Below are 16830 nucleotides of genomic sequence, written 5' to 3'. Positions count from 1 at the left end.
GGGCCGGGACGCGCGAAGGCGGAGCCGGGGCCGGGCCGGGCCGGGCCCGGGCGGGGGAGCCCGAGGGGCGGGCGGCGGCGGGGGCGGCCATGGGCCGGAACCGGAACCGGAAGCGGGACCGCGTTGGGCGGAGCTTGGCTGCTGGTCCCGCCCTCTCCACCAGAGCCGCGGCCAATGGGGCGTGGCCTCTGCTCCTTCCCATTGGCTGCGTCGAGGCATGGAGACAGCGCGTCCCGCCCCCCGGGCGAGGGCGGGGCTCGCGCCAGCGCGCCCTTCCCATTGGCTGCTGTGTTGGCCAATCCGAGGCGCCCTGACCGCCAGGGAGACGGGGGGGGGGCGTTAACCCCTGAGTGCCCGGCGGGGGCGTCATGGGGGCTGCGGGAACGGGGTGTCACGTGATGCCGGGCCCGGGCGGGGACGGGAGACGGGGTGGCACCGGGTCCTGTCCCCATGTCGTGTCGGTGTCCCTCTGTGCCACTGAGTCCTGTCCCCATGGCATGTGGGGACCCCTGTGACACCGGGTCCTGTCCCGATGACACTGGGGTCCTGTCCCCGTGCCATGCCCGTGTCCCCCTGTGTCACCGGGTCCTGTCCCAGTGACATGTCGGGTGCCCTGTGTCATCAGGTCCTCATGCCATGACACTGGGGTCCTGTCCCCTCTGCCATGCCCGTGTCCCCTTATGTCACTGGTGTCCTGTCCCAGTGACATCTTGGGTCCCCTGTGTCACCGGGTCCTGTCCCCATGCCATGCCTGTGTCCCCCTGTGCCATTAGCATCCTATCCCCATGACATTTGGGGTCCCCTGTGCTGACAGGTCCTGTCCTTGTGCCATACTGGGGTCCCCATGTGCCACCAGGGTTGTGTCACCACAACAGCTTGGAGTCCCCTGTGCTATTGGAGTCCTGTCTCCATGTCATGCCAGTGTCCCCCTGTGCCATCGGCGTCCTGTGTCTGTGACGTGTGGGGTCCCTCCGTGCCATGGGGGTCCTGTCCTGTCCCATGCCTGTGTTCCCCTGTGCCACCAGTGTCCTGTCCCTGTGCCATGCCACTGTCCCCTTGTGCTATCAGTGTCCTGTCCCCTTTCCATTGGTGTCCCCCATGCCACGTGGGGGTCCCCTGTGCCATTGGGGTGCCATCCTCTATGCCACGTGGGGGTCCCCTGTGCCATTGGGGTGCCATCCCTGTCCCATGTCCCACCCCAATGTCCCCCTGTGCTACTGGTGTACCATCCTTGTCCCACGCCGCTGCCCCCCTGTGCCATTGGTGTCCTGTCCCTGTGCCACTGGTGTCCCCTGCACCATCGGCGCCCCGTCCCCGCGCCACGCAGAGGGTGACGGTTGTGCAAGGTGGGATCCTCCCCCTTGTTGTTCCCCCCCTCGTGTCCTCCCCCCATCCCTGGTGACCCAGCGGAACCGGGGCTGACCCTGCCCCGGCGTGGGAGGCCGCACCGGGGAGGCGCTTCCTCAGGAAACCCCCCGGCCACTGCCCGCCTGGCGCGGCCACCACCGCCACCGCCACCGGTGTCACTGCTGCCGGGGGTACGTGTGCCACGGGGGGAGTTTGCACGCTTGGGAAGGGGGACACAGGGCGGGGGGTGGCAAGGAGGGGAGGTGGGCACCCGCACGGTGTAGCTGGGCACGGGGGCACGAGGGTCGTGTGAGATCGCAGGGGTGTGCCGGCGATGTTGCACGCTCATGACTGTGTAGGCGCACACTAATTGTGCATGGAGGGTCCTGCAAGCTCACAGGAGTGCGCACGGAGGGTCGTGTGAGCTCACAGGGGTGTGCGTGGGGGGTTGTGCAAACTTGCAGGGGTATGCACAGGGGGTCATGCAAGCCCACAAGGGTGTGCACAAGGGTCGTGTGAGCTCGCAGGGGTGTGCGTGAGGGTTGTGCAAGCTCGCAGGAGTGTGCATGGGGACTTTGCACACTCATGAGCATGTAGAAGTGCACTGAGTGTGCACAAGGGGGTCATGCAAGCTCACAAGGGTGTGCATGAGGGTCGTGCAAATTCACAGGGGTGTGCATGAGGCTTGTGTGAGCTTGCAGGGGTGTGCACGGGGGGTGTCTGCACGCTCACGGGGTTTGCACACCAGGGTGGCCAGTGCAGATGCCTGCTGCCACCCCAGCCAGTGGGCCGCCACCCCGGTGCCACCCCCATGTGGGGGTCCAGGTGCCCCCACAACGTCCCCTGGTGCTCCCCCCGCAGGCCATGCCACTGCTGAAGAGAGCACCCAAGGAGGAGGAGGAGGAGGATGGTGACCCCTTCGCTGCCCACCCTGAGAGCCGCTACCGCCGGCGCGCCACCCTGGAGCGCCTGGTGGGGCTGGCACCCTTCGGCCGTGCCCGCCGCACGCCTGCCAAGGACGGGGATGGGGAGGGTGGCCGTGCGCGGCGGCGGTCGGAGGACTTCGGGCTGTTGCGGCGGCTGCCGGGGCGGCGGAAGGCCAGCGTGGAGGCGCTGGCGGAGAGGTCGGTCCCCAAGCGCAGCTCGCTGCTGCGGCTGGCCTTGGGGACACGGGGACAGCGGGGGTCAGCAGGGGAGCGCCCGTCAACGGTGGAGAGTGAGGGGCTGTCCGATGGGGAGCCGAACGGCGGGGGACAGCATCCAGAGGGGCGCGGGAAGGCCAGGGAGCCACTCTCAGGTGAGAGGGGATGGGGGAAAATGGGTGTGGGGACATGGGGACATGGGGAAATGGGATGGGGACATGGGCATGGGGACATGGGGATGTGGGACATGCAGATGGGGACATGGGACATGTGAGCACGGGGACATGGGACATGGGCATGGGGACGTGGGGATGGGGACATGGGACTTGTGGGCATGGGGACAAGGTGATGGGGACACAGGCATGGGGACACGGGAATGGGGACATGGGTATGGGGACATGGGGACGGGGACATGGGGACATGGGACAGGGACATGGGGACATGGGGCTGTGGGCATGGGTCCAAGGGGACACATGAGGACGTGGGACACGGAGGGACACTGGCATAGCAATGGTGTGACACAGGGACATGGCACCGCAGCAGGCACGGGCTGTGTGCCATGGGGTGGCCAGAGCACCCATGCGTGCCCCCCTCACCCCTATCCCCCACCCTCCCATCCCTCCTCTTGCCCAGTGCTGGAGATCCTGGAGCTGATCCAGCGGCGGGAGCTGGTGGCGGCTGACGAGCAGATCATCGCGCTGGAGGCGGAGTGTGTGGCCTCATCCCTGTCCCCATCCCCACCCCTGCTGCCTGCAGCCGGCCGGCAGGTGCGGGATGTGGCTCTGCTCTATGAGGCGCTGCTAGCCCAGCTCTGGGCCGTGGTGGCCGAAGCCGTGCCGGCCGGGCGCCCTTACCCGCCCTTACGCTCAGTGATCCGGGTGCTGGAGCAGGAGGAGGCAGCTGACGGCTGTCACCCGCCGGGAACCCCGGGGCGTCCCCGCGCCCTCCGCCGCCGGTGGCAGGAGGCGGTGGGACGGGCGGCAGGCGAGAGGTTGGGGCAGGTGGCACCAGCCGCTGGCTTGGGCGCCCGGCTGGCCGCGTTGGCCGCTCGGCTGGTGGGCGACCTGGGGGCTGTGCGGTGCCATGTGGCGCCCGCGTACCCCCCCGAGTATGGCGCCTTCGGGGTCTACGCCCGCGGGTACCACCGGGCTCTGGCACAGCAGCTGGGTGCGCTGGCACAGAGACCCCTCACTGTGCCCGACCTCTACCTGCTGCTCGACTGGCACAGCAACACCTACCCCAGGTGAGACTCCCCCCTCGGCATACGCTGGCACCCATGGGACGCCCCCAGGGATGCTGGAGACCCTCTGTCACCCATGGGAGCCCACAGCATCCTCATCCCCATCACCCTGTGCCACCCACTGTCACCCATGGGACCCCCCCCAGGCATGCTGGGGACCCTGTGTCACCCACTGTCACCCATGGGAGCCCCCCCCCCAGCACCCTGTGCCACCTGTGGGACCCCGTGGACCCCCCCCGGTCTGTTCCCCGGGCGGTGGCGGGTGCTGTTCCCCCCAGTGCCACCCTGGGTGGGGGCCGATGTCCCTGTGCCCACAGGGAGGTGCTGGGGCACCCCGAGGTGGGAGCCCTGCTGCAGGCGCAGGCACTGGGACCCCTCCTGCCCCCCGAGACCCAGCGTGGCCTCGAGAGCTCCTGCATTGCCGCCGTCAAGGTACCAGCACCGTGGTGGGCACCGGGACTGGCAAGGGACGGGGACCGGGACGGGAGCATGATGGGCACTGTGGTGGCACCGCGGTGACACTGGGATGGGCACCGGAATGGGTAGAGGGATGGTCCCATAATGGGCAATGTGGTGGCACCAGGATGGGAACACTATGGGGACTGTGGTGGCACTGGGATGGGCACCAGGGTGACACTGGGATGGGCACCAGGGTGACACCGTGGTGGGACTGGGATGGGCACAGGGACAGGCACACGATGGGCAACATGGTGGCATTGGGATGGGAACACAGAGGGGACTGTGGTGGCACTGGGATGGGCACCGTGATGGCACTGGGATGGGCACAGGGACAGTCCCAGGGCTGGGGGCTGGCAGGGGACCCTGTGCCCTGCTGTCCCCATGCCCGCTGGTGTCCCCATGCCCGCTGTGCCCGGTGCCAGGCGAAGGTGGAGGTGGCGGTGGCACAGGAGCTGCAGCTCAGTGAGGACACATGGGCAGAGGAGGCTTCCAGCCAGGACCTGCAGGAGGGACTGGCCACCCGCGTCACTGGGGTATGGGCACAACCCCTCCAACCCATCCTCTGGGCCCACCCCATGGGGATCCACAGCTCTGCGGGGTGACCCACAGCCCCGTAGGGGTGCTGGGGTGGCCAGGGACCCCATGGGGCCTCCAAGGTGCCTGGGTACCCCACAAGGACACCAAGGTCCCAGGGTACTCCATAGGGACACCAGGGTGCCTGTGTACCTCATGGGGCCACCAAGGTGCCTGGGCACCCCACAGTGTCACCAAGGTGCCAAGGTACCCCATGGGGCCACCAGGGTGCCAAGGTATCCTATAGGGACACCAGGATGCCAAGGTGCTCCAAGGAGATGGTGGGGTGGCTTCTCCCCCAGGGGACACTGTGGTGGTGGCGGCCATGTCCCCGGTGGGACAGGGGGCTGGTGGCCATGGCCCCACACCCAGTGGTGCTCGTGCCCACAGCTGCTGCGGGCGCATGTGGACCGAGCCCCTCAGATCACCCCTGAGTTTGGCATGGAGATGGCACACAGCCTCCTGGGCGTGCTGGTGGCCTTCCTGCACAGGTGGGCATGGGGGGACATGGGGAAGACACGGGGGAGGACAAGGGATGGGCATGGGGACATGGGGGCGCGGGGAAACCAGGCATGGACATGAGGATGCCAGGAGAGGACCAGGGGTGGGCACAGGGGTGTGGGGACATGTGGGGACAAGAGCTGGGGATGGGGACACGGGGACATGGAGGGGGGGGTGAGGTGAAGGGCATGGGGACATGGGCACCATGGTGGGACAGGAGCCACAGGACAGAGCTGGGATGGCCAGTGGGGGGCACAGGACAAGCGTGGCACCCAGGTACAGGGTCCCCTGGGTGCCACCACGGGTGACCCATGTGGGTGCCCTCAGTTTCCAGCGGAAGGTGGAGCGGTTCCTGGAAGCCCCCGGTGAAGCCACCCCACCCGACGGTGCCACCGGCCGCGCCATCGCCCTGGTCAACTGCTGTCCCCCCTTCAGGTGAGGGCATCTCGATCACCCCCACCTCCCTTGGGGTGCACGGGGTGCTCAAGCTCCCTGGCAGCACCCACTGACCTCCCCACGTCAGGGCCTTCGCTGAGCGCCTGGCGCAGTTTGGGCACCCTGAGAGCGAGGAGCCCCGGCGTCAGGCCCACGCTGCCTTGGACAAAGTGACCCGGCTCTGCAACCATGTCCTCACCCAGCGCCTCTTCGAGGACCTCAAGGTGGGTGATGCCCATGGGTGCAATGGTGATGGTGCCCATCCGTTGGGTGCTGATCCAGACAACACCCATGGGTCCAATGGCCATGGTGGCCTCCTACCCCCTGGACGCCACCTGGGGTGCCACCCATGGGTGCTGGGAGAGCAGACCACCCCATCTGCCCACCTCCCACCTCCCAGCCCTACTTCAACAAGCTGATGAAGCGCAAGTGGCTGACGAGCTCCGACGCCTTCGACACCATTGTGATGCTCATCACCAGCTTCACCCAGAAGCTGCGCCCGCTGCGCCCCGAGCCCTACCAGGTGGGTGCCGGCTTGGGTGCCATGGGGTGACCGCTGCCGCCAGTGCCTTCTGCTGACCCTTGGTGCCACAGGTGCTGGTGAGTGAGGTGCACCGGCGGGTGCTCATCGAGTACGTGCGGCCACTGATGCAGGTGCGCTTGGTCTGCACCTCTGCCAAGATGCGCGCCCGGGTGGCCGCCCGCCTCGGGGACGAAGCCCGCCAGCTCCGTGAGCTCTTCAGCCGCTTGGTGAGACCCTGACCCCATCCCCTTCCCCAGCACCCTTGGGTGCTCCTTGGGCTGGGGCAGGGGGTGACAGTGCTGAGGTCCTTGGCAGGATTCAGCCTCGCCGTGGCTGGATTCCGTGGTGCCGCGGTTGAGGGAGCTGCTGGTGCTGGAGGACACAGCGGCACTGCAGATGGAGGTGGGCGTCCTGGTGAGGGACTTCCCCGACGTACGGTGAGTGGTGGCACCCAGTGGTGGCCCCGGGGGGATGACGGTGGGATGGCATGGGCAGGTAGGATACCACAGCCCCATAGGGACAGTAGTGGGGTGGCACATGTCCCCATAGACCCCACAGCAGGGTGGCATGGCCAGGTGGGACGCCATGACCCCATAGGGACAGCGGTGGGGTGGCACGTGTGCCCATAGCCAGGGCAGTAGGGTGTCATGGCCAGGCTAGGTGCCACCTACCCATTGGGACCGGGGGCAGGACGCGGTGTCCCCATGGGGACCAAAGCAGGGTGACAGGACACCGCGTCCGTCCTTCCCGGCAGCCCCCGCCCCGTCCCTCCTGGCTGCCCGCCGGGAAGCGGCCGCGGCCCCGCGCCAAGTCCCCTCCCTGTCCCCGGGTCCCCCGGGGGGACCGTGGCACGCGCAGGCCCCGCAGGATGCCGCCACTCAGAGAGGGGAGCTTTAAATGGGACTGATCCCAGATGCAACTGGGACCAGTTTGAGCCAGGACTGGGGTTCGCCCCGGAGTTGGGTGTGAGGCTGCACCCCAAATCTGGTCACTTGCCTCCCCCCAGGCATAGGTGTATTGATGTGCCTCAAAGATGGGTGCAGTGCTGGACCCCAAATCTGGGTGCAATGCTGCACCCCAAAGATGGGTGCATGCCTCACCCCAAATTTGGGTGCATCACTGCCCCCCAAAGCTGGGTGCGAAGCTGCACCCCAAATGTGGCTGCATCCCCCTTCCCAGACATGAGTACTTCACTGCCCCCCAAATCTGGGTGCATGCCTCTCCCCAAACCCAGGTGCCTGCATCAACCCAAATCTGGATGCAATGCTGTACCCTAAATCTGGGTGCATCCCTCTCCCCATATCTGGGTACATCACTGCCCCCCAAATCTGTGTGCTTGCCTATTCCCAGACACATGTGCGTGTCTGCTCCCCCAAATCCATCCTCGTGCCCCCCTCGGTGTCGGGGGTTTCAGGGCATAGGGGTGGAGGGTGCCCCCCGAGCCCTGAGGGTGCCGTTCCCGCAGGCGGAAGCACGTGGCGGCAGTGCTGGACGTGCGGGGTCTGCGGGGTCAGGGGGCGCGCCAGGAGATCCTGGGGGTCGTGCGGGACCTGGAGCAGAGTGAGTCCGAGCCGGGGCTGCCGCGCCATCGTGCCTTCTTCGCTGAGCTGGCAGTGGCCCGCGAGGTGCCATGCTTGCCTTTCCACTTGCCGCGCCTAGCGCGCCTCTCCCGCCTGCGCCTGCCCCGTCCGCACCCCCCCCGGCCCTGAGCACCCACAGGTGGGTGCCGCGGGGCACCCCAAGACCCACAAGAGGGTTGAGATGCTGCACCCCAAAGATGGGTGCTCGCCTCCCCCCAGGGACGGGTGCATCAACACATCCCAAAGCAGGGTGCGATGCTGCACCCCAAATCTGGGTCCCCACCTCCCCCAGAGATGGGTGCGATGCTGCCCCCCAAATTGGGGTTCTTGCTTCCCCCAGGGACAGGTGCGATGCTGCCCCTGCTGAACCAGGGTGCTGCCCCCCCCCAGGGATGGGTGCTTGGCCCTGTCTGTGCCTGGACCCCTCTGGGACTGTGTATAAACGGTGTCGCTGCTGTAAATTAACACTGGGGCCCGTCCTCATCCTTTGTGCGCGCTCGGCATGAGGGGGGACAGAGGGGATGTGGGGACACCCTGGGCACAGGGGCTTGGGGACATTGGGCTGGGGGACGCAGGACTGGGGGACATGGGGTTGTCCCCACGCAAAGGGGATGGGGACGCAGAGATGTTCCCACGCAGAGGGGATGGGGACACGGGCCCGTCCCCGTGCAGGAGATGGCTCCTCGTGCGAGGCCCCGTCCCACGGTGGCCACTCGGCGGGGGGGGGGAGGAAGGAAAGGGCCGCCGGTGCCTCTCCGGGAAGCCACCGCGGGGGGGGGGATGTTACGGAGGGGGGCACACACTATGGCCCTTCCTGGCATGGGGCAAGGGGGGACACCCAACCAGACCCCGACGATGGGTGGCAGGGGGTTGGTGACAGCGTGGCTCAGCTGAGGACAGGATCGGGCCCGGGGGGGTGGTTTTGCGGGGGGGAAGCCACCATGGCCCCGCTCCAGCCTGCCCCACCCTGCTTTGGCGCCCGGATCTGGCACCCCGTGGGACACCCTGTCCCCCCTTGTCCCCCCCCCCGTGCTGGAAAAATTGGGGGAGGAACACACACACAGAGGATACGGCCACCCCTGTGTCCCTCCTGCCACTCCAGAGCATCGCCACCCATTGCTGCCACGAGCGCGTTGGGTCTCAGTGCATCTTGGGGGGGGGGGGGGGGGGGGGATGAGGCCATGGGTGTGAGGCCACCGTGTCGTGTGTCCCCCCCCGTGTCCCTGTCCCCCCCTCCCGTGTCAAAAATAGGCGAGTGCCGGATCCGGCCAGGAAGGAGCGAGGGCTAAAAATAAGTGGCTGCGGCGGGAGCGGGGCCAGGGTCACCGTCCCTCGTGCCGTGGGAAGGGGACAACGGCGGCGGGGGCGGAAGCAGCAGCGCCGGGCGGGGGTGGCGGGAAGAGACCTTGGGACCTTGGGCGGGGGCAGGGGTGGCACGGGGATGGGTGTGTGGGGACAGGGGTGACCCCATGCCCAGGCACAGGGGGACATGGGGACATGCAGGGATGGGGACAACCATGGGACCATGCAGGGACACATGGGGACAGGGATGTCACCATGCCCAGGATAAATGGGGACAGGGATGTCACTGTGCCAAAGGGACCATGCGGGGACACGTGGGGACACACAGGGACAGGGACGGGACCACACAGGGAGACATGGGGATGGATCCCACCTTGTGGGGACACATGGGGACAGGGATGTCCCCATGCCCAGGCGTGAGGGGACATGGATGGGACTATGCAGGGACACGTGGGGACAGGGATGAGGCCATGTCTGGACGGACAGGGACAGGGACAGTCACTGTGCCAAAGGAACCACACAGGGGGATGTGGGGACATGGTCCCTCGTTGTCCCCACGGTCCCCAAGTGCATCCCCCGGGCACGGGGGGGGGGACGGGGGATGGGGGGACGGACGCCCACCGCAGGGTGTGCCTGGTGTGTCCTGGCATGTCCTGGCGTGTCCCATATGCCAGCCCCAGTATGAATCACCGGGTGCCTGACGTCAAGGCCTCGGGGGAAGGAAGGAAACAGCCCCGGGGCAGCAGGACCCGGGGGGGGGGGGGGGGGGGGGGCAGCGGGATCCCCCCAACATGGCCCCCCCCATGGCAACCACCTGGGGCAGAGGACCCCAGACTGGGCAGGGACCCCCTAAACTGGGCAGGGACCCCGTTGGACTGAACAGGGACACCCCAAACTGGGAAAGAACACCCTCAAACTGGAAAAAGACCCCCAAGACTGGACAGGGACCCCTCAAACTGGGAAAGAACCCCCCCAGACTGGGTAGGGACCCCCCAAACTGGGAAAGGACCCCCAGACTGGACAGATAACCCCCCGAACTGTGCATAGAACCCCTCCCAGATGGGTAATATGTCCCAAAACTGGGAAAGGACCGCCCCAAACTGGTCAGGGACCTCCCCCAGATGGGAAAGGATCCCCCTAAACTGGGGACGGTGCCCCCCACAGTCCCTCGGTGATGGCTCCCGCTGGCGGCCACCCGCGGGACTGCAGGCGCCGGGGGCGTGGTTTGAGCTGTGCTGGGGCGTGGCTTTGGAGGGCGCGGTTCTTTTATAGGCGTGGTGCAGGTCCCCCGCCTTTACAGTTGATTGGCAGGCAGGTGGGCCAATAGGAAGACACCACCACCACCACCACCCCCCCCGCTCTGTGTCCCCAAGGTTCTCCAACCTATAGGCTTCATGTCCCTATGTCACCCCTCACCCCCAGGCTCTGTGTCCCCAAGGATCCCTGTCACAGGGACTCCATGTCCTCGTGAAGCCTGGTCCCCACACCTCAGGGACTTCTCAGTCATGGGCTTCACACCTCCACCCTGCGGCACAGGCTCCAGCATCTCCATGGCTTCACACCTTGGTGCTCCCTTTCCCTCTTTGTCCCCAAGGACACCACAAGTCTTGGCCCACACCCCCAAGGACCTCACGGTCCAGGGAAGCTCCTCAACCCGCAGCCTCCACCCGCCCAGAAGATCCCCAACCCCTCTCCTCCACAAGTGCCCTTTGGTGGCCACGAGTCCTCATTTGGTGCCACCCTTCTGGCGAGAAAGAAGAGACAGTGGGGCCGATCTGAAGCTGCTTTATTGGCCATGTTGGGATGGGTCGAGCGCAGACGCGGAGTGGGCGAGTCAGCCCCAGAACAGTCACAAATACAGCACAGGCAATAATAATAATAATAATAATAATAATAAAAAATTAAACATCTCCTGGGGGCTGGTGGCCCCGTGCAACAAAAATATATATATAATATATAGAGAGAGGACAGAGTCAACGCTGGCGAAGCTTGGTCACGAAAGAGGGACGGCGCAGGGTTGGGGACGCCGGAGCCACCGGCGGGACCCGTGCAGGGAGGGTGGACGGGGCAGAGCCGTTCACAGTTGGGTGGGTGGAGGGGGGACAAGCAGGGTGGGAGCCCACCCAACATTGTGGGTGCTGGAGAGGTCACCTGGAGGCCCAGCATCAGCAGCGGGGCTGGGACCCCCCAGGGGGGATGGGGACATGGAGTGTGGACACCATAGGGGGGAGGGAGACAGCATGTGGACCCCCCCAGGGTGGTGGAGACTTGGTGGGGGCACCTCCAAGGTGGTAGAGATGCTGCACGAACCCTCATGGGATAGTGAAGACACAGCACAGGCACCTCCAGGGTGGTGGAGATGCTGCAAAGACCCCCCCAGGGCAACAGGGACACAGCAGGGACATCTCCAGGGTGACAGAGATGCTGCAAGGACACCATGGGATGCTGCAGCTGTGACACAGGCACCTTTAAGGTGATGAAGGTGCCACAGGGGACTCTCCAAGGAAGAGTGGATACCTCTAGGGTGAAGGAGATGCCACATGGGCCTCCCCTGCGATGGTGGAGATGACACAGACATCTCCGGTGTAACAGAAATTACACAGGGACCTTCCTGGGGCAAGGGAGATGCAGCATGGACATCTCCAAAGTGAGGGAGATGGCACAGGGACCCCCCCTCGGTCAACAGAGATCAGGCACAGGCACCTCTAAGGTGTCATAGATGCCACAGGGACCTTCCCGGGGTGATTGAGATTGGGCATGGGCATCTCCAGAGTGAAGGAGAAGCTGCATGAATGCCCATGGGATGATGGTGATCAGGGACAAATACCGCTAAGGTGGTGGAGACACCACAGGTACATTCCCAGGGCAGTGAAAATCAGGCATGGACATCTCCAAGGGATGGAGATGCTGCTTAAAGCCCCATGGGATGGCATGGATTGGGCATGGACACCTCTAAGACAATGGAGACAAAAGGGACCTTCCCAGGTGGATGGAAGTTGAGCAGGAACATCTCTAAAGGGATGGAGATGCTGCATAAAGCCCCATGGATCAATGGGGTTTGGGGGACAGGCCCCTCTAAGGTGATGGAGACACTACAAGAACCTTCCCCGGGTGGTGGAAATTAGGCAGGAGCATCTCCAAAAAGGACGGAGATGCCACATGAACCCCCATGAGATGACGGGGATTGGGGACAGGCCCCTCTAAGGTGATGGAGACACTACAGGAACCTTCCCCGGGTGGTGGAAATTGAGCAAAAACATCTCCAAAAAGGGACGGAAATGCCTCATGAATCGCCATGAGATGATGGGGACTGGGGACAGACCCCTCTAAAGCGGCCAGAACGCCGCAGGAACGATGGAGACACATCACAGACACCTCCAACAGGCCAGCCCCATCGCTGACGCCCCACATCCAGGTGCCAAAGCCACCCTTTCAACCTCACCAACACCCCAACCCTTGGGTCAACTGATAAAAAAATAAAAAACAAAACCCACACACACCACAAAGGGAAGGGGGGAAAAAAAGCCAAAAACCACCAAAAAGAACCAAAAAACCACCCGGGGAGGGAGGAGGTGCCCATTTGGGTTGGGTTTTTTTTTGGGGGGGGGGGGGGGTGGGCGGGGGGGAGGACCCCGTTCACAACGCGAGGAGCGAGGGAGAATTCAAGGAGTCCGAGGACTGGTCGCTGCTGCTGCTCCGCTGATGCGAGGCTCCGCAGGTGGCTCCCTCTGGGTGGGTGAACACAAACGAAGACGTATAGGATGGGTTAGGTGGCCCCGAGGGGACCCCAGGGGCGAAGCAGCAGCTGGGGAAGGGGCCCTGGGCGCTCGGCTGGAACGGCCCCGGGGGGAGGAAGGCGACGGTCCCCGCCGGCTCTTCCTTGCCCAGGGTGCTCACCTCGGCGGGGCCGGCACCCAAGGAGCCGACATCCTCGAAGGGGAGCTTGCAGGCCGGGGCGTGGGCCACCAGGACAAACTCCAGCCGTTCCTTCTCCTTCTGCAGCTCGGCGATCTCTGACTCCAGCTCGGCTTTCTCCTCCTCCAGCTGGTCCGTCTCCTGGGGTGGCGGTGGGGTGGGGTGAGATGGGCTGCAGGGGACCCCGCTGTCCCCACCACCCGCCACCACCTCTACCCCAACCCTAGGGACATCACCCTCCCCTGGCCCCCAGGATGGGACTGTTCCTCCCTTCCAGCATCCCTGGGTATCCATATGTCCCCCTCTGATGTCCCCTGCTCCTGGGGACAGCATTGTCCCCCTCCAGCATCCCCAGGTCTCTATCTGTCCCCCTCCCACATCCCCTGCTCCTGGGGATGACGTTGTCCCCCTCCAGCATCCCTGGGTGTCCATCTGTCCCCAGGAGCAGGGGACATGGGAAGGGGACAGCATTGTCCCCCTCCAGTGTCCCTGTATCCTCCTCCCTGCTGATGCCCCCAGCTCCTGGGGACAGCATTGTCCCCCTCCAGCGTCCCCAGGTCTCCATCTGTCCCCACCCGATGCCCCCTGCTCCCAGGGATCACACTGTCCCCCAGACACCCCTGGGCATCAGTCTGTCCCCTCTTATGTCCCCAGGAGTTGGGGACATTGCTGTCCCCTCTAGACATTGACCTGTCCCCCTCTGCCATTCCCAGCTGCCAGGAGCGGTCCCCTTCCCTGATGTCCCTGGTTCTTGTGACACGTCATCCCCCTCCAACACTCCTGGGCATCGGTCTGTCCCCTCTGATGTCCCCAACTCATGGGGACAGTCTTGGTCCTCTGCAACATCATCACCCTCAGGGACTGGACTATCCCCCTTCAAGGTCCCCAGCTCCTGGGGACATTGTCACCTCCCTCCAGCATCCCTGGCTCCCTGAAATCTGCATCCGTAGGCAAACTGGCAGGCCCACCTCTGATGTCCCCAGCTCCCAGGGACACCATTGTCCCCTTCCAGAGTCCCTTGGTCCTGGGGACATTGTTGTCCCCGTCCAATGACCCCAGCCCCACAGGATGCATACCCATAGTCTGTCCCTTCCAGCACAGCCAGGTCCTGGGGACATCATCCCCTCCAGCGTCCCTTGGTTCTGAGGACACCACTGTCCACATCTAGTGTTCCCAGCTGCCTGCAACCAGTGTCTACAGGCATTAATTCTCCCCAGCTCTGAGGGCATCGTCATCATCATCCCTCCCTTCCAGTGTGCCTTGGTTCTGGGGACACCACTGTCTCCATCAAATGTCCCCTTCCACTCCCATACGTGTCAGCCTGTCCCCTTCCAACACGCCAAAGTCAACCGTCCCCTTCCAATGTCCCCATGGCCTTGGGGACACCGCTGTCCCCAAACATCCCCAGCAACCTGCCCCCATAGACACCAACCCATCCCTGTGATGTCCCCAGCCATTGGGGACATTGCCATCCCTCCCCCATCCCAGGGAACCACCATTGTCCCCCCTCAAACACCCCCAGCCACGGTGACACTGCCGCCCCCAGGATGTCCCCAAGTACTCACCGCCTGCAGCCGATCTGTCAGCTCCCGGCGCCGGTTACGGCACTTGGCTGCCGCCAACTTGTTCCTCTCCCGCCGCACCCGGCGCTTCTCCTCCTCCTCCGGCGTCAGCTGCCAGAAGGGACCGGACCATCAGCCATCTGCCACCCATGTCCCCAAGGTCCCACCACCCTCTGGGTGCCCCACCCAACTCACTCACCCACCCACCCACAGGGTACAGGGATGCCACTCACCGTCTCCTCACGGCTGCGCCGAGGCCGGGCACGGGTGGGACGTGCCGGCGGTGCTGCTGGCCCCGCGGCAAAGGTGCCCATGCCCGGTGTGGAGTAACTGGGTCCCGGCAGGTCGTAGGGGTCGACGGGAGGGGGGTGTGCCATGGGTGCCCCCGGGGGCTGCGACTGGGCCACCGAGGAGATGAGGGTGGGCTGCACCAGCCACTGCAGGTCCTGGCTGGTGGTGATGGCCGTCACCGTGGGCACGAAGGAGCCGGGCATGTCCCCCAGGCCGCTGCACTCCTGCAGAGACAGGGAGGGGGGGGTATCAGACCCTGTGCGGCAGCACCCATGGGTGGGCTGGCATTGTCTCCCTGTGCAAAGGCCTCTTGCCACCAGCAGCAGCGTGCGATGCCCTTGTGCCCCTGGCACCCACGTGCAATAACTCCTGGCACCAATGCACACACACTTGTGCCCCAGCACTAACACACAACAGCCTTGTGTCCCTGGCACCCATATGCAAGAGCTCCTGGCACCAATGCAGTGTCCCTGTGCCCCTGGCACCGATGCACAACACCCTCAGCTTCCCAGCACTGGCATGCAAGAGCTCCTGGCACTGATGCACACACACTTGTGCCCCTGGCACCAACACACAACACTCTCATGCCCCTAGCACTGATGTGCAAGAGCTCCTGGCACTGATGCACAGCGTCCTTGTGCCCCTGGCACCGATGCACAACATCCTCAGCTCCCTGGCACCAACATGCAACAGCTCCTGGCACTGATGCACACACACTTGTGCCCCAGCACCAACATACAACACCCTCATGGCCCTGGCACTGACGTGCAAGAGCTTCTGGCACCAATACGCAAAGTCCTTGTGCCCTTGGTGCCAATGCAGAACACCCTCAGCTTGCTGGCACTGGTGTACAATGCCCTTGTGCTCCTGTCCCTGATGTGCAAGAGCTCCTGGCACCAGTGCACAGTGTCCTTGTGCCCCAGCACCAGTGTGCAACACCCTCAGCTCCCTGGCACCAGTGTGCAACAACCTCATGCTCCTGGCACCAACATGCCAGAGCTCCCTGGTACCAACACACAATGCCCTTGTGCCCCCTGTCACTGACATGCAAGAGCTCCTGGCACTGATACCGACACTCATGCCTCTGGCACCAATGTGCAAGAGCTCCTGGCACTGATACACAATGTCCTTGTGCCCTGGCACCAATGCACAACACCTTCAGCTCCCTGGCACCGAAGTGCAAGAGCTCCTGGCACCAATGCATGCACACTTGTGCCCCTGGCACTGACTCACAGACACTCATGCCCCTGGCACTAACGTGCAAGGGCTCCCTGGCACAGACGCATGAAGCTCTCATGCCCCTGGCACCCATGTGTTCCCTTGTCCCCTGTCCCCGTCATGCAAGAGTCCCCCGCCGCTGACACACAAGACCCTCGTGCCCTGGCATTGTTGCATGAGAGACCCCCCAGCACTTGTGGCCCCAACCGTGCATGGGGACCTTGCAGGCTGCCAAGGGCACCCTGAGGGCCTCGGGGGGGGGGGGACACCGAAGGACGCCCTCAAGTCACGGCAGGACCCAAAGCCCACATGGAGAGGGCGGGGTGGTGCTGAGCCCCCCCTTTCCCAGTTGACCAGAACCCGGTGGAGGTTCACACAGGGAGGGGGGGAGGGACATGCATTGCCCCCCCAGTTACACCGGGTCCCGTTGCAGGATGGGGGGTAAGCCCTAATTTCCCCCCGGTTCACGCGTGGGGAGAATGCCAACCGCGCTCCCCTCAACATCAGCACAGCGCGGGGGCGTGGCCGCGCAGTGAGGAGGTGTGGCCAAGCAACGAAGGGGGGGCCTCGGTGAACCAGCGCGGGGGGGCGTGGCCAAGAGCCCCGGGCGTGCGCCATACAGAGCGGGAGAGGCGTGGCCAAGCACGGCGGACGTGTGGCTAACACAGCGAAGGGGGCGTGGCCCCGCGGCGCGGGGGCGTGGCCTCCGCCCTCCCCGTCTCCTTAGCGACGGCGGGAGGGG

The 16830-nt window shown here is 65.1% G+C and overlaps 2 protein-coding genes across 2 annotated transcripts in view; one reads left to right on the top strand and one right to left on the bottom strand.

Annotated features, from left to right (window-relative positions):
• The first annotated feature begins 1497 nt into the window (after window positions 1–1497).
• EXOC3L2 (exocyst complex component 3 like 2) lies at window positions 1498–8265 on the top strand. Its single transcript, XM_082496816.1, has 12 exons — window positions 1498–1538; window positions 2209–2644; window positions 3123–3732; window positions 4047–4161; window positions 4611–4721; window positions 5152–5252; window positions 5590–5697; window positions 5786–5921; window positions 6098–6220; window positions 6292–6447; window positions 6536–6657; window positions 7686–8265. Exons 2-12 carry the CDS (start codon window positions 2212–2214, stop codon window positions 7927–7929), a joined length of 2259 nt encoding a protein of 752 aa, XP_082352942.1. The 5' UTR covers window positions 1498–1538; window positions 2209–2211; the 3' UTR covers window positions 7930–8265.
• Window positions 8266–12738: 4473 nt separating this feature from the next.
• Window positions 12739–16830, bottom strand: part of FOSB (FosB proto-oncogene, AP-1 transcription factor subunit) — a gene marked incomplete at both ends in the record, with an annotated part of 6613 nt that continues 2521 nt past the window's right edge. The window contains 3 exons of the mRNA XM_082496838.1: window positions 12739–13158; window positions 14583–14690; window positions 14813–15094. Of these exons, the coding sequence (XP_082352964.1) occupies window positions 12739–13158; window positions 14583–14690; window positions 14813–15094 (810 nt within the window). The remainder of the gene's footprint in view (window positions 13159–14582; window positions 14691–14812; window positions 15095–16830) is intronic.

The sequence above is a fragment of the Vanellus vanellus genome, assembly GCF_965231255.1.
Source record: "Vanellus vanellus genome assembly, chromosome: 31".
Taxonomy (NCBI): domain Eukaryota; kingdom Metazoa; phylum Chordata; class Aves; order Charadriiformes; family Charadriidae; genus Vanellus; species Vanellus vanellus.
Note: the sequence above shows the minus strand (reverse complement) of the source record. Positions and strands in the feature narration are given on the sequence as shown.

What these genes read in the sequence shown, in the direction of transcription:
- EXOC3L2 (XM_082496816.1), top strand. Translation starts at nt 2,212, where the DNA reads ATGCCACTGCTGAAGAGAGCACCCAAGGAGGAGGAGGAGGAGGATGGT. An exon ending in CCTGCATTGCCGCCGTCAAG is followed by an intron (nt 4,162 to 4,610) that starts GTACCAGCACCG and finishes GCCCGGTGCCAG; the next exon opens with GCGAAGGTGGAGGTGGCGGT. An exon ending in AGGGACTTCCCCGACGTACG is followed by an intron (nt 6,658 to 7,685) that starts GTGAGTGGTGGC and finishes CCGTTCCCGCAG; the next exon opens with GCGGAAGCACGTGGCGGCAG.